Source organism: Bufo bufo, chromosome 6, assembly GCF_905171765.1.
Source record: "Bufo bufo chromosome 6, aBufBuf1.1, whole genome shotgun sequence".
Taxonomy (NCBI): domain Eukaryota; kingdom Metazoa; phylum Chordata; class Amphibia; order Anura; family Bufonidae; genus Bufo; species Bufo bufo.
In genome coordinates, this window is record NC_053394.1 from 212,766,289 (window position 1) to 212,780,456 (window position 14,168).

Here is a 14,168-nt window from a genome sequence, read left to right on the forward strand (position 1 = left end):
CATACATCTTTAATGTACATTTTTTCCTCTCTGTATGCTTGTTGTGTATGTGTACATATTTCTATAGACTAGTCATCAATTGTTAGAGAAAAATCTTAGATAAATCTAAAGAGGATTTGAAAAGCTATAATGCATATCTTTCGGTAGCTTAAAGGGGTTGTCACATAAGGAGCTATCGACTAGCCACACTCCCTACTGTTTGGACCCCAATTGATCACATGAACGGGAGGCATGAGCCCACCCATTCCTCCGCACTGCACAACCCACTGTATCCCGCTATCTCAGAGTCACAAAGACTTTGAATGGGGCAGCAGTGGGCATGCTCAACTGCCACTCCATTCAAACTTGTCATTGCTGCTGTACAATGAGGAGGTATGGGGGCCTTGGGGTGTATTTCTGTGGTTGGTTTGGGCCAAGCGGTGTATTTAAGACCTATCTTGCGGACAGGTGATAAATGCTGATTTGGGGGAGACAGCCTTTATTAAGCAGATGGCATAGCATTCCTCTGAATATACCAAAACAGTGCTTTGAGCCTGTAATATAAAGAAAGATAGCTGGCTTACACAATTTGTGAAAATTTTAGTACTTACATATATTTGCTGGGAATCTGACCCCTCTCCAGTTTTTGGGCATTCTCATCAAGTTGCCAACTCATCCATGCCCCAAACACACCTTGTGGGAGTGTGTCGTCCACATATAATATATCATCCTTCTTGAAACTCAACTCCTGAGGATGCTCAGCTTGCCGGTCATAAAGTGCTCTGCAGGTACACATAATTTTTTATTTTTTTGTAATAATGCTGTTTTTTTTCTCTATATGATATGTATATACTCTATTCATATTTACAAGACTTTTTTGCTTAAACGGTGATTCTCATATTTTAAAAAATAGTCAACTGATTGATTAATCTCTAACACTGCACTCGTTGGATTGACAGGAGCACCTCTTTTTTTTTTATATATTTTCTGATGAATAATTCTTAAAACAGCATATTTTATTAAATGTGAAACTCTTTTCAAAAGTTTCAATGACCCCAAGTACACAAAAGAATTATGTACCGACTGTACTCTCTGCTTAATTTCAATAGCCACAGATCTGTAAATCAAATTGGGCATACCCTTAAAAGTATACCTGACCTTTTGAACAATTTTATTAAAAACAAATACATTTTTATAATATGTTTTATTTATTTTTTCCCATTTTACTTACAAAATAGGCATCCAAAGTTTTTTACATCCGTACACTTGGACATGTCGGCGGTGTATGGAATCTGGATAACACTGTGGGGCCACAGTGATTGCCATACTGGTAGTAGCACACATTGCTGCTCCTGCCTATGCCAATTCCGCTCTGCTAAAGCCTGGCAAAGCACAACCAGTGTGCTATGCCAGGCTTTTGTAGTGAGGAGCTGGCACAAGTAGGAGCAGTGATGTGCTATGCAGAGCTCTTGCCTGCGCTGGCTTTGCTAAAGCCTTGCACAGCACATCAATACAGGGTCTCCTACACCAATATCCTATGCAGATCTTCCACTGGAGTAAGCAAACACAGGAAGAGTCTCTGCACAGCACATCGCTGTGGCCAGTCCCCTATCTGCTTAAGCCTAGCACAGCACATTGGATGTGCTATGCCAGGCTTTAGCAGAGCGTAACTGGCACAGGCAGGAGCAGAGATATGCTATGCAGAGTTCTTGCCTGCACTTGCTCCTGTAAAGCTTTGGATCATAGGTACAGAGTCTCCTACACTAATGTGCTATGCAGAGCTTCCAGTGGAGTAAGCAAACACAAGCAGAGGTTCTGCATAGCATATCACTGCTCCTATCAGTGCTCTATCTGCTAAAGCCTAGCATAGTACATCAGATGTGCTGTACCAGGCTTTAGCAGAGCGGAACTAGCACAGGAAGGAGCAGTGATGTGTGCTCCTTCCAGTAGAGCTCTCAGTGTGGCCCCAGACAGTGGAATCCATACACCACAGGCACATCAGCAGTGTATGAGTGTAGATTACAAATCGCTATAGACATCTACATTTCAAATACATACTTTGTAAGTAAAACAGGGGGGGGGGGGGGGGGAGTACAGTGGCTCAGTGGTTAGCACTGGTGCCTTGCAGCACTGGGAGTCCTAGGTTTAAATCCAACCAAGGACAAATCTGCATTGAGTTTGTATGTTCTTGCTGTGTTTGCATTGGTTTCCTCCCACACTCCAAAGACATATTGATAGGGAATCTAGATTGTGGGCTGCATTGGGGAAAGCAAGTGATGAGTATTGTAAAGCGCTGCGGAATACATCAGCGCTATATAAGTCAGTAAAATAAATAAAATACATTTTATGCTATTTAGAATATTTTTCTTCAGATTCCTTTCTCCACACCCAGTTGTGCTAGATTGACAGTTCTCTCCCCATTTGCACATAGGAAGACACCTGTCAATCACACCATGCCAGCCAGGGAGAAGGCGTAGACTAGAGGAACCTGCCAGCGGACACTTAAAACTGTGATTGGCTTATTTTAAAACTAGTGCTTCAAGATGATGAAGCCTGGTGGTATTTCATACTGCCCACGGTTACAGCAGCACAAAACTTCTGAGAGGTTCTTTTTAACATTATTGCTGTGAAGATGTAGAATGGGACTCAGCTGCAGTTCCAAACACAGCCAGCCGTACTTACAAGCTTCAATGTTTGTGTAAATTATCAAGAATACGTAACTGCACCTGCTTGAATTGGTGGGATTCTCTGAGATCAAACCCCTCCAATCAAAAACCGGTAGCCAATCCTAAGGACAGGACATGGAATGTCTTTCAAACATGCAGACTTGTGTGTTCTTTTTACCTCATTGTGCCAATATTGTATGCGAGTAAGAAAAAGACGTTGTACTCACAAGTTGCTGGTACAAAACGTTTTGTTTCTTTTTTTCTTTAATTCATTCCAGTATAAAAAGGTACATCATGAGGGACGCTGAGATAGACATCGTTCACACCTCCTCTCCTCTACGCAACGTTTCGGGAGAACACAATGTCTGTCTCATCGTCCCTCATGTTGTACCATTTTATACTGGAATGAATTCAAGAAAATAAAAAGAAACAAAAAGGTTTTGTACCAGCAACTTGTGAGTATGACTTCTATTGCTCACTCACATACAATATTGGCACAATGAAGTCTGCACGTTTGATAGACTGTCAGGGTTGGGTTAAGCAGAGCTCCCGGTGTGGACTTTTATTTGCTACAGGTGACTGAAGTGCTACATATTATACAGGTTTCATAAAGAGACTGACCTCGCATAAAACCCATCACCAGGTTGGTCTTTAATATTACTGAACTCATCCACTTTCTGCTGCACCTTCAACTTAACATTTTCTGTTGGTTTTAACATCTCTAGGTAAGCTTCTTCAGCTGTTTTGTTTCTCATGTTAACAGAGCCATACTAAGGAAGGAAACATTAAAAAGAGATCAGAGAAACTAAGCAAATATGGAACAGGGCATATAGAGGGGAAATGCCAAAATAATCATAAAAGTTAACAAGTAGAAAACAAACGTAGATCGTATAAACATTTCTAGAGAACTCAGGATACAACAAAAAACTCACGTATGGTGTGTAATATCAGAGCCAAAACAATCATATGTTATAAATATAATTTAATCTCATGCAAAGCTTTCAAATGAAAAAAAAAAAAAAAAAAAGCATCGGTGTGGAATAGAGCTTTCAAAAGTGGGAAAAACTGGCACCATCACAAAACTAAACAGCTACGGCAGCCAGTATGTGCGATCCACATACGTCTATAATGAAGTCTCCTCTCAGCAGCCCCTCCAGTCCACCAGACGCATTATCCTCATCTAAATCCAACACATATATTCCGTGCAGGTTCCCTCCACAGATCTGCATTCCCAGCTCCACAGGAGATTTAGAGAGGGTAACTGTGCGGATCTCTGAGTGGTTTTTTATGCCATCCACTTGTGTTCTGGAAAAAAGAAACAGGTGATTCAATATAATGGCCCCCAAAGAGGACTATACCAAACTTTGATGGGATTTTTTAAAAATATATATTATTTTTTTTTTTAAGTCTTGGAGAATTAGGAAATCACCTAAGTGAGCTGCGAGGGCTTGTACTAGGCGTCGTTTCTTTTGAAGGCGGAGTCATGGTCCCTTCATCTTGCTCACTCACAGTGTCGATGACTGAATGATTGTCAGGTGTTGCAGCGCCGCTGCCGTGAGGTGTGGAATGAGAGGTGCTAGCATCCAGGCGTGAGCTGGTAAAAGAATGGGCACAAAAATAACCAAAGAACTGTACTGAAAAGGGCTGTGGTAATGAAGCAGAAAACATGACTGCACATAGTACCTGGATCGTGAATGAAGTGGCTGGCACATGTGAGGGTTGTACTGGGCCAGGATTGTGATGGTATCACACTGCTGTCCAATTATGAGCCGTGCTTGCTGCTCTGTAGCATTTCTCAAATTTATGCCATTAAACTGCAGGAAATAGTGCAAAGATTAAGATAAAAGCTGGGGACACACAAAGAATTTTATGTAGCATGACGCTACAATTTAAATATCCAGAGGAATACTTTGTGCACTCCTATGGACTACTATCTGTGCCACATGTGGGTCCAAGATATGATCAGGACATACTGAATGACAGCAAGCAGTAATCTTCAAAACTGAAGAATTGATACAGAAAGTATATTAGAAAATGTTATTTCAAAGGTCACTGTCTGCAGGCAGCAAACACACTGCTATAGAGTACTTCCACTGGTGCTTGCCTGATAAATGCAATGATCGATAGTTGAACTCCTGCAATAAAGTGGCTCCTGCACACTATAGCTATTCTTGTAAGGATAGTGGTGGAGGCAGGCATTGTTTATCAGTGTGTTAACTTAAAGGGGTTTTCCGGGATTTTAATATTGATGACCTATCCTCAGGATAGGTCATCAATATCAAATCGGTGGGGGTCCGACACCCAGCACCCCTGCTGATTAGCTGGTTGAAGAGAAGTCCATACGCCGTGCAAGCACTGCCTTCTCTTTATTGTCTACCTGCTCGCTGTTGACACCGCAGCGGTGAGCAGGTAAAATTACAAGAAGCCGTCCTATTCACTTCAATGGGACGGCTCCTTCCTATTTAAGTTTATTCAATTACAAGCCATCCCATAGAAGTGAACGGGATGGCTTGTAATTAAACCTGCTGAACGCTGTGATGTCGACGACCACGAAGAAAAGGCAACGCTCACACAGCCTTCTCTTAGGTTCAGACCTGAGCGTACTGGATGGAGCGCTCTGTATGCGCGATTCTACGGGCATCTCACATACGCGGCTCCTGTGCAAGCGAACGCCCATTGCCGCGCGTTCCCGGAAGTCTATGTACAGGAACGAGCGACACTACGCCCCAAAGAAGCTCCTGTACTTCTTGGGGCGTGGGGCGTTTTATAGCACGTTCGTACGCGCTGTGAAATGCTCAGGTGAGAACCATTCCTATAGGGAATCATTGGTTCTTGCCTGTTGAGCGTTTTACAGCGCGTAGGAACGCGCTGTAAAACGCTCAGGTGTGAACCCAGCCAGCCAGCTGATCCTGAGGAAAATGTTTTTACATTGCCACTTCCCAAGACCCATAACTTTTTCTTTTACTTTCTATTGAGTTGTGTGCAGTGGCTGATCCAGAGCCTGGTCTCGGGAGGGGCACTTTCAGATTTTTTTCTGTCTACCGCCACAAAACAATGGTGCTTATAGAACAGACTACACAGTGTAGCGGTAAACTGTATATTGTGTGGCACAGTGTAGTGTAGAGGTATACTGTATATTGTGTGGCACAGTGTAGAGGTATACTGTATATAACAAACATTTCACATAAAAACTTTCAATTACTTGGCTTGGCCCTTGGGGATCTCGGACACCACTTCAACACTTTGGCGGGGGTTAGGCGGAGCTGATGTTGTGTTTTATCCTAATGAGAAAGATTTCATAATAAGAATTTGGAGAAGGGGCAGAGGGATAGCAGAGCAGGGAGAGGCTGGTGCTGCCTCTAGGGGGTCATACCATGGGGGAGTAATAAAGCCCACCATAATGTCCCCCCCAGTAGAAATAATTCTCCTTATAATGTGACAGTGCAAAAAATACCCCCTTGTAATGCCCCCAGTTGAGCTAATGTCCCCATAGTGCCCCCATAATGTGCCAGTATAAAATACCCCTATAGTGCCCCTAGTAAATGCCCCCATAGTGCTCCACACCCTCCTTCCTCCTAGTGCCCCCCATAATGTACCAGTATAAAATGCTCCAGTAGATGCCCTGTGTCCCCCATAATTTGCAAGTATAAAATACCCCTTAGTGCCCCCCGTAGATGACCCCATAGTACTCCTCTCCCCCCTTCCCCATAGTACCCACCATAATGTGTCCCAGTATAAAATTGTACTGTACAGAGCGCCCCATATAAAATACCCCTTCTTTGTGGCCTCAGTAGATGCCCCTATAGTGCCCCCAATCATGTGCCAGTATTCATAACAGCCCCCCCTGTGCCAGTATTAATAACAGCCCCCCCCCTGTGCCAGCAATAACAGCCCCCATGTGCCAGCAATAACAGCCCCCCCCCTGTGCCAGCAATAACAGCGCCCCCCCCTGTGCCAGCAATAACAGCCCCCCCACCCTGTGCCAGCAATAACAGCCCCCCCACCCTGTGCCAGCAATAACAGCCCCCCCACCCTGTGCCAGCAATAACAGCCCCCCCACCCTGTGCCAGCAATAACAGCCCCCACCCTGTGCCAGCAATAACAGCCCCCCCTGTGGCAGCAATAACAGCCGCCCCCCCCCTGTGCCAGTAATAACAGCCGCCCCCCCTGTGCCAGTAATAACAGCCGCCCCCTCCCCCCTGTGCCAGTGATAACAGCCCATCCTCCCCCCCCCCTGTGCCAGTGATAACAGCCCATCCTCCCCCCCTGTGCCAGTGATAACAGCCCATCCTCCCCCCCTGTGCCAGTAAAAGTATTGTATATATTTAAAAAAAAAACAAAAAAAAAAACACATACTTACCACCATGTCAGCGATGCAGGCTTCTTCCGGCCTGTGTCCAGGGCTGTATGGCTCAGGCGGCGCGATGACGTCATCGCGCCGGCCTCTGATAGGCTGCCGGCCTAGTGCCTGCAGCCTATCAGAGGAAGGGAAAGGGACACCCCTCTCCCTCCCCTGCCGCAGCGTAGACATCTGTATTGCTGTCCTGAGGACGGCGATACAGATGACTGGAGATGAGCGCTTTCACAATGGAAGCGCTCATCTCCCTGTGCCCCACCGCCGCCAGCTCGTTGCCCCGGATCCGCCACTGGTTGTGTGAGGGCTTGATTTTTGCGGGACGACTTGTATTTTTCATTGGTATCATTTTGGAGTAAATGGCGCTTTTTGATCGCTTGTTATCACATGGCAACTAAGAATAAATTAGCAATTCTGTCTTTTGTTTTTTATTTTTTATGATGTTCATCGTAGGGGATAATTTACATGATATTTATGTACTCCAGGTCGTTACGGACGTGGCAATACCAAACATGTGGGGAAGATTTTTTTTGCTGTTTTTTTTCATTGAAAAGCGTATTTTCAATGGAAAAAAACGTAATTTCTTTATGGGATTTTTTATTTTTTTACCACTTAATAGTCCTTTTTGATTGATTTTAAAATTCAATGCATTATCCCTATAGTGCATTGCATTTTAATGTCAGTGCTATTCTGACAGCATATTATGTGGCCCTTTCTTTTTATGCTTCTTATACATGTCTACGTGACACAAATTCCAAGGTATTGTAAACCTAATAGCAATCCAATGCTGTATTACTATACCTCTAGCAGCTGATCTCCATATTCCAGCCCAGCTTGCTGAGCAATGCTTCCAGCCATCACTTTAGATACAAAGATGCCCCCACTTTCTCCACCACCAATTGATATTCCTAGAGGTTCAGATCCTTTCTGTACCTTAACATGTCGAGGCTCATCTACTAGTGGCCTGTAGAGAAAACATTTAGCTTAGTATTATTTACCAGCCAAAGTGTCTACATTACAGCATCTTAACATCTATGTGGCCTATCTGCCTCACAATTATGAAGGCAACAGAAGTTCAACAATGATGACCACACCAATACATACATTAAAAAGAAAAAATATAGAGTAGCTTTGTTTTCTAACTTGTTTTGGAACCTGAAACTTAAATGGGTTGTTCAGTTGTGGACAAAACCTTAAAACATATCAGGGTCCCTGTGGTGACAACAGAGGCCTCTCTATCATGCTGTTTATGATGGGAGAAGCCGTCAGTAAGTTCTCATTGCTCTAGAGCAAGAATAAACTGGGTTCACTGGCAGAAGAACTGCTTTTTCCGTGGAACTTCCCTATGGCTCGTTTTTAATAAAAAAATTATCAAAATATTTCCTACTGTAAATTTGAAAAGTCCCACTTACCTTATCATGAACCAAAAAAATAATAATAATAATAATAATAATACAAAATTGCAACAGAGTGTGTGTGTGTGAATACAGCATTAAGTCTGATATTGCATTTAAATTCATTTGAGAACTGTTGACACAAGGAGAGGAGCCAATATAGCATAGGGTTCCATCTGAAAGAAGTCATCTTGCGGTGGTGGATGGGCACAAATAATTTTGAGCAAAATATACTTGTTAAGTAACTCATGTTACCCTATATAGTGAATACAACAATAGTAAAACTTACAATCTATATATTAAATTTTTGCAGAATGCTGTTGAATTGCGTTTGGCTTTCTTTTGTATTTTCAGCCACAGTAACGTGCACCTGCTAATTTATTTCATGTTATATGATGTACTAACTGTGTTTTGGTTTGCAGGTTGCTTATTTATGAGATTAACTAAAAAGCCACACATGACAAGCAGAGTGGGATTTCTACCAGGTCTAATGAATTTACATTGGTAGTATGTAATATGTGTAGGCCCCAATATAATTATGAGATCACGTGAACATCATAAAGCAGTACAACTTTATGTAAATGGCGAATTGGGGACAGGTTTGCAAAGACCCACCATTAATGGTCATAGGGTTCAGCCATACGGCGCGATTGTGCTGCAGTTGGGAAGTACCTCATCTGCTAACTTTGTTATGTAACTACCATTGACTTCTCTTCTATAGTATTTCTCTTTATTTGTTCATGCATATATCAACTGTGGTCTTGGGTTTAGTTCACATTTTCAATTGTTTTACAAGTGATATAATGTCTGTAAAGCGCAGCAGAATATACCAGTGCCACATAACTGTGTAAAATAAATAAATGAACTGTATTATTTTGTATGGGGATTGATCCATGATGTCACTACTTATCAGGGCATACACCCTTACACTATACATGAAGGCACTTTTTGTGTTCTGTGTCATGTAAGTTTTAGATTTAACAAAACTGGTTTGATTATCTACTGTATAAGCATGGGGACATCTATTCTTTATATGCCAACTGTGTGTCTTGTGTGGAATGTAGGAATTCTGCACCCTGCATTTGTAGTGCCTGTCTTCGGTGCATTTGTGGAATGGGCTGAGAGTTGCTGTCGTGCAACAGAGCCATGTAGCCCTAGCCTTAGATTAGAATGAACTAGCCTGCTTCTGTTAGCAGCTACCACTAAAGGTCCTAAACATACCAATTAGAACTTTTTGTCTTCAAAATCTCAGACTATATGTGCTTATTACATCCAGCTATTCCTAATAACTACTACTAGATGGTGCAGCAGCACACATTAGCCCAGACTTACTAATCCTAAAGAAGGTGTAAGGTTAGACAGGTTGTGTAGACCTGCATCAGAATTATGTGGTTCAGGCTGGATGATAACTGTGGTGCAGGGATAGACACTTTTCACTGACTTCCTACAAACTATTGGTTGGATACCTTTGAAACATATTTTTACGCCATAATTGAGACAAAATGTTGGTGCATGTACCCTGTTGGTTACAAATGTAGAAACTCTAGATGCACCAAACTTTTACACTTTCTTTAGACAAATTTGCTGGGCAATACTAGGCCATTGCTTTAGACTGTTAAAACTATACTCTATTGTCCCACATACAGTTGCACACCTGATGTTTTTATTTTATTTTTATTTTCACGGCCATCACAATGCTAATTCCCGTACGCTACAGTGCGGCTACAAATGTATCAATCGACAGCAATTGTATCCAAGACTGTTTAATAGGGCAGGGAGTAGTTGTGCTATTGAACTGCAGCACACTACTGAGAGGTGTCAGAGTTACTGCTTCCTCCCACCCAGGTAAGTCTGGACAGTAACACTGGGCGGTGAAAAAAATTAGGGAGATTTCTGACACTGACAGGCACCTGCCTTTATTAGCTGTCTTATTCAACCTGTGTGTGATATGCACTCATTGACACGATAATCAGTATCAAGTGAGTCCATCCAAAAGGTAGTACACCACAAGTTTCTATTCAGGCTACAAGGCATGTAAATGGCATTTATCTAGGCCTTCTATACATGCACGGTATCTTGTTCGCCTGTTTTTGACTGTAAAGGGTGTAGAAGCCCCCCTTTATGATCTTTTATACAATAGCTCTTAATAAATATTTGTTATTTTGTTTTTTAATGTTCTATCAGGCTGAGAATTCCAGAATCCATACTCTATTGTCCCACATGGAGTTGCACACCTGATGTTTTTATTTTCTTTGGACAACTCAAGAATAAAAAATTCACCAGCATCCACTTGTGCTCAATGCTTTATGACAGGCAAGCTCAACCTGCGGCCCTCCAGCTGTTGCAAAACTACAACTACAGCCTACAGCTATCAGCCTACAGCTGGGCATAGTGGGAGTTGTAGTTTTACAACAGCTGGAGGGCCGCAGGTTGAGCATGCCTGCTTTATGAGGTCTGTACTGCAATTCCAAACCTGATGAAGGACCTTGGTCTAAAATACACTTTACTAAATATTTACATCTGCTTGGCATCATAACACATGTTTCTGTTATTTTTTTTGCTATGATTTGAAAGTCCTTTTGTGGGAATATCACCATAGCACATAGGTAATCAACACAGTAAAGAGGAATAATCTTATACATTCAATGTCCAGCAAAATTCATGGTCACTATTAAGTATGGAAAAGTTAACATTCTGGAGAAAAAGATAATTTGTGTATGTCTCATGAGCAACAGGTTTCTGCCTGTCCACACAAAAAAAGTTTTCAACCAAAATGTCTGTGCATTTATGGCAAGCTTTACTTACAATTACTTCTACAATGCATAAAACAATTAAAATATATTCTTGTGTATGATACCCACACACAGTACTCCAGAGTAAAGTACGAGTCATTGACTCCTGAACTGAAAGTTTAGGAGACAAATACAATTTTAGTAGCCTAATTAATGTTATAATACACTCATCAATATTGAAATTGCAACGCCAAGAAAGACAAGCGGTAAGGTTATGCAAATCAAGGAATTAGTAGGCGTCACCAAGATCTGCAGATGACAACATTTTCAAGCACCTAGCTCCAATGTGTGGTATTTGAGAGGGGATGGAAAAATATTTTTTTACCCACATGAAACCTCAAAAATCAGATCAAGTCATGTAGGAGTATTGTGTGATGCCTTCTATTCATCTAGGTGGCAGTTATGGCCCCTGTCACAAACTGAGAGGGACAGAAATCTTGAACTGAGAGACCTTTGTTTATCACTCTAGCAGATCGTTATATGTCTAGACCGAGATATCTGCACTGTTTAATGTTGCATGTCCAGGGGGTTAGGAGAACAACAACAAACTGAAATGATAGAAAAAGGTGAACAGAGTCAAACCTCTGTATGGACGCATAATCTGATTAGAAGAATGGCGTGTAGTGATCCATTCTGTACTGCAAGTAAAATTGGATTTCATATCCCAAGCTTAGGGCAGAAAACAGGGTCCACACAAACCATCAGAAGGAGTTTGCATGACATTGGGCTATGATCCAGATATACAGCTACAGGTGTAACACTGATCTCAAGCCATCGCTCTCAAAGGCTATCATGGTGCACAGCAAGACAGTAACAGAGGACGGAATGGTGGTCTATCCTCTCCAGCGATGAGTCCCACTTTTGTCTCGGATGCAATGATAGAGCTTAGTCTGGAGACCACATGGGCCAAAAGTTTAATATGTGCAGTGCACCATGTCTCTTTCCTTCTTCTGAATCCTCTTCTTCTAGCTTTTACAGCTGATACTAAAGACATCAATATAAAAATACTGGAGAACCTATTTAATGAGCAGACACTTGTTTTGTGATTTAGCACATATGATGGTTTAATGGCCCTAACCATTTTATTTGTTGGGCTACCAAATAAGGTTACTTTCACACTCGCGTTTTGGCTTTCCGTTTGTGAGATCTGTTCAGGGCTCTCACAAGCGGTCCAAAACAGATCAGTTTTGCCCTAATGCATTCTGAATGGAAAAGGATCCGCTCAGAATGTATCAGTTTGCCTTTGTTCAGTCATCATTCCGCTCTGGAGGCACCAAATCGATGCCTGCAGCATTTGCTGTCCGCCTGACGAAGCGAAGCCAAACTGATCTGTCCTGGCACACAATTTAAGTCAATGGGGACGGATCAGTTTTCTCTGACACAATAGAAAACTGATCCGTCCCCCATTGACTTTCAATGGTGTTCAAGACGGATCAGTCATGACTATAGAAGACATAATACAACCAGATCCGTCTTTAACCCCTTTTTTTTCTTCTTTTTTTACTTTTCCTCTGCAACTGAGGCATCCAAGTTAGACCAAGTTCATACTTCAGTTATTTCCATCAGTTATTGTGAGCCAAAACCAGCAGTGAAGCCTACTCAGAGTCAGAGATCAGGTGTAATATAGCGATTTGCACCTATTCTGTGTTTTTGACCAGCACCTGGTTTTGGCTCACAATAACTGATTGAAATAACTGATCAAATAACTGAAGTGTGAACTCAGCCTTAGACTCCATTCACACGTCCACAAATAGGTCCGCATTCGTTCCGCAATTTTGCGGAACGGGTGCAGACCCATTCATTTTCTATGGGGACGGAATGGATGCGGACAGCACACAGTGTGCTGTCAGCATCCGCATTTGCGGAGCGCGGCCCCGATCTTCAGGTCCGCAAAAGATAGAACATGTCCTATTCTTGTCCGCAGCTTGCAGACAAGAATAGGCATTTCTATAGGGGTGCCGGGCGGGTGTGTTGCGGGTCCGCAACACACCACGGACGTGTGAATGGAGCCTTAAGCCTTATGCACATGACCGTTTTTCAGGTCCGCATCTGAGTCGCAGTTTTTGCGGCTCGGGTGCAGACCCATTCACTTCAAAAGATGGACAGCACTCCATGTGCTGTCCGCATCGTTTGCTCTGTTCCGTGGCCCCGCAAAAAAAATATAGCATGTCCTATTCTTGTCCGTTTTGCAGACAAGAATAGGCCTTTCTACAATGGGCCGCTGGTTCCGTTCCGCAAATTGCGGAAGGCACACGGGCGGGTTCCGTTTTTTGCGGATCCGCGGACCGCAAAAAACGGAACGGTCATGTGCATGTACAAAGCCCCAGTTAGAGGTGAAAACAGAACTGTTTTGGGGGTATTTTACACATGCAGCGCTAATCTGAGTCTACAATGAACCAGCAGTTTTGCTGGGCCCAAGGACAGTTGGTGATCACAGGATCAGTGGCGTTGCAAGGGGGGTGTGGGCCGCACCGGGTGACACCAGTGATGGGTGCGACACCAGTGATGGGTGCGACACCAGTGATGGGTGCGACACCAGCAGGGCCGGCATTTACGAATCCCAGGCATAGTCATTTGTATTGCCGTCCTCAGGAGAGGGAGAGATGTGTCTGGGATTCGAACCCACAACCTTCTGTATCAGAGGCAAAGCACTTACCCACACAGCCATAAGAGCTGCATTGCCAAAAATATGAGACTTCTACTGTTATAGCTGGCTAAGTGTACATCTATACACATGACAGCAGCCCCAACACACCCAGCACTGCTATATCTCTATATGACAGCTGTCCCAGCACACTCAGCTCTGCTATATCTCTATATATGATAGCTGCCCCAGCACACCCAGCTCTGCTACATCTAATACACATGACAGCTGCACCAGCACACTCAGCTCTACTATATCTCTATATATGACAGCTGCCCCAGCAAACCCACCACTACTACATCTATACACATGACAGCTGCCCCAGCACACTCAGCTCTG

The 14,168-nt window shown here is 43.0% G+C and overlaps 1 protein-coding gene across 5 annotated transcripts in view; it reads right to left on the reverse strand.

The window, feature by feature from the left end:
* The window catches only part of DLG5 (discs large MAGUK scaffold protein 5), a 233,215-nt gene that overhangs the window by 54,424 nt on the left and 164,623 nt on the right, over positions 1 to 14,168 (reverse strand). For all 5 annotated transcript variants that reach the window (XM_040438900.1, XM_040438901.1, XM_040438897.1 and 2 more), the window contains 6 exons: positions 7,801 to 7,963; positions 4,329 to 4,459; positions 4,075 to 4,239; positions 3,767 to 3,950; positions 3,267 to 3,415; positions 591 to 761 (listed from right to left, as the gene is read on the reverse strand). In XM_040438900.1, coding sequence (XP_040294834.1) covers positions 591 to 761; positions 3,267 to 3,415; positions 3,767 to 3,950; positions 4,075 to 4,239; positions 4,329 to 4,459; positions 7,801 to 7,963 — 963 coding nt within the window. The remainder of the gene's footprint in view (positions 1 to 590; positions 762 to 3,266; positions 3,416 to 3,766; positions 3,951 to 4,074; positions 4,240 to 4,328; positions 4,460 to 7,800; positions 7,964 to 14,168) is intronic.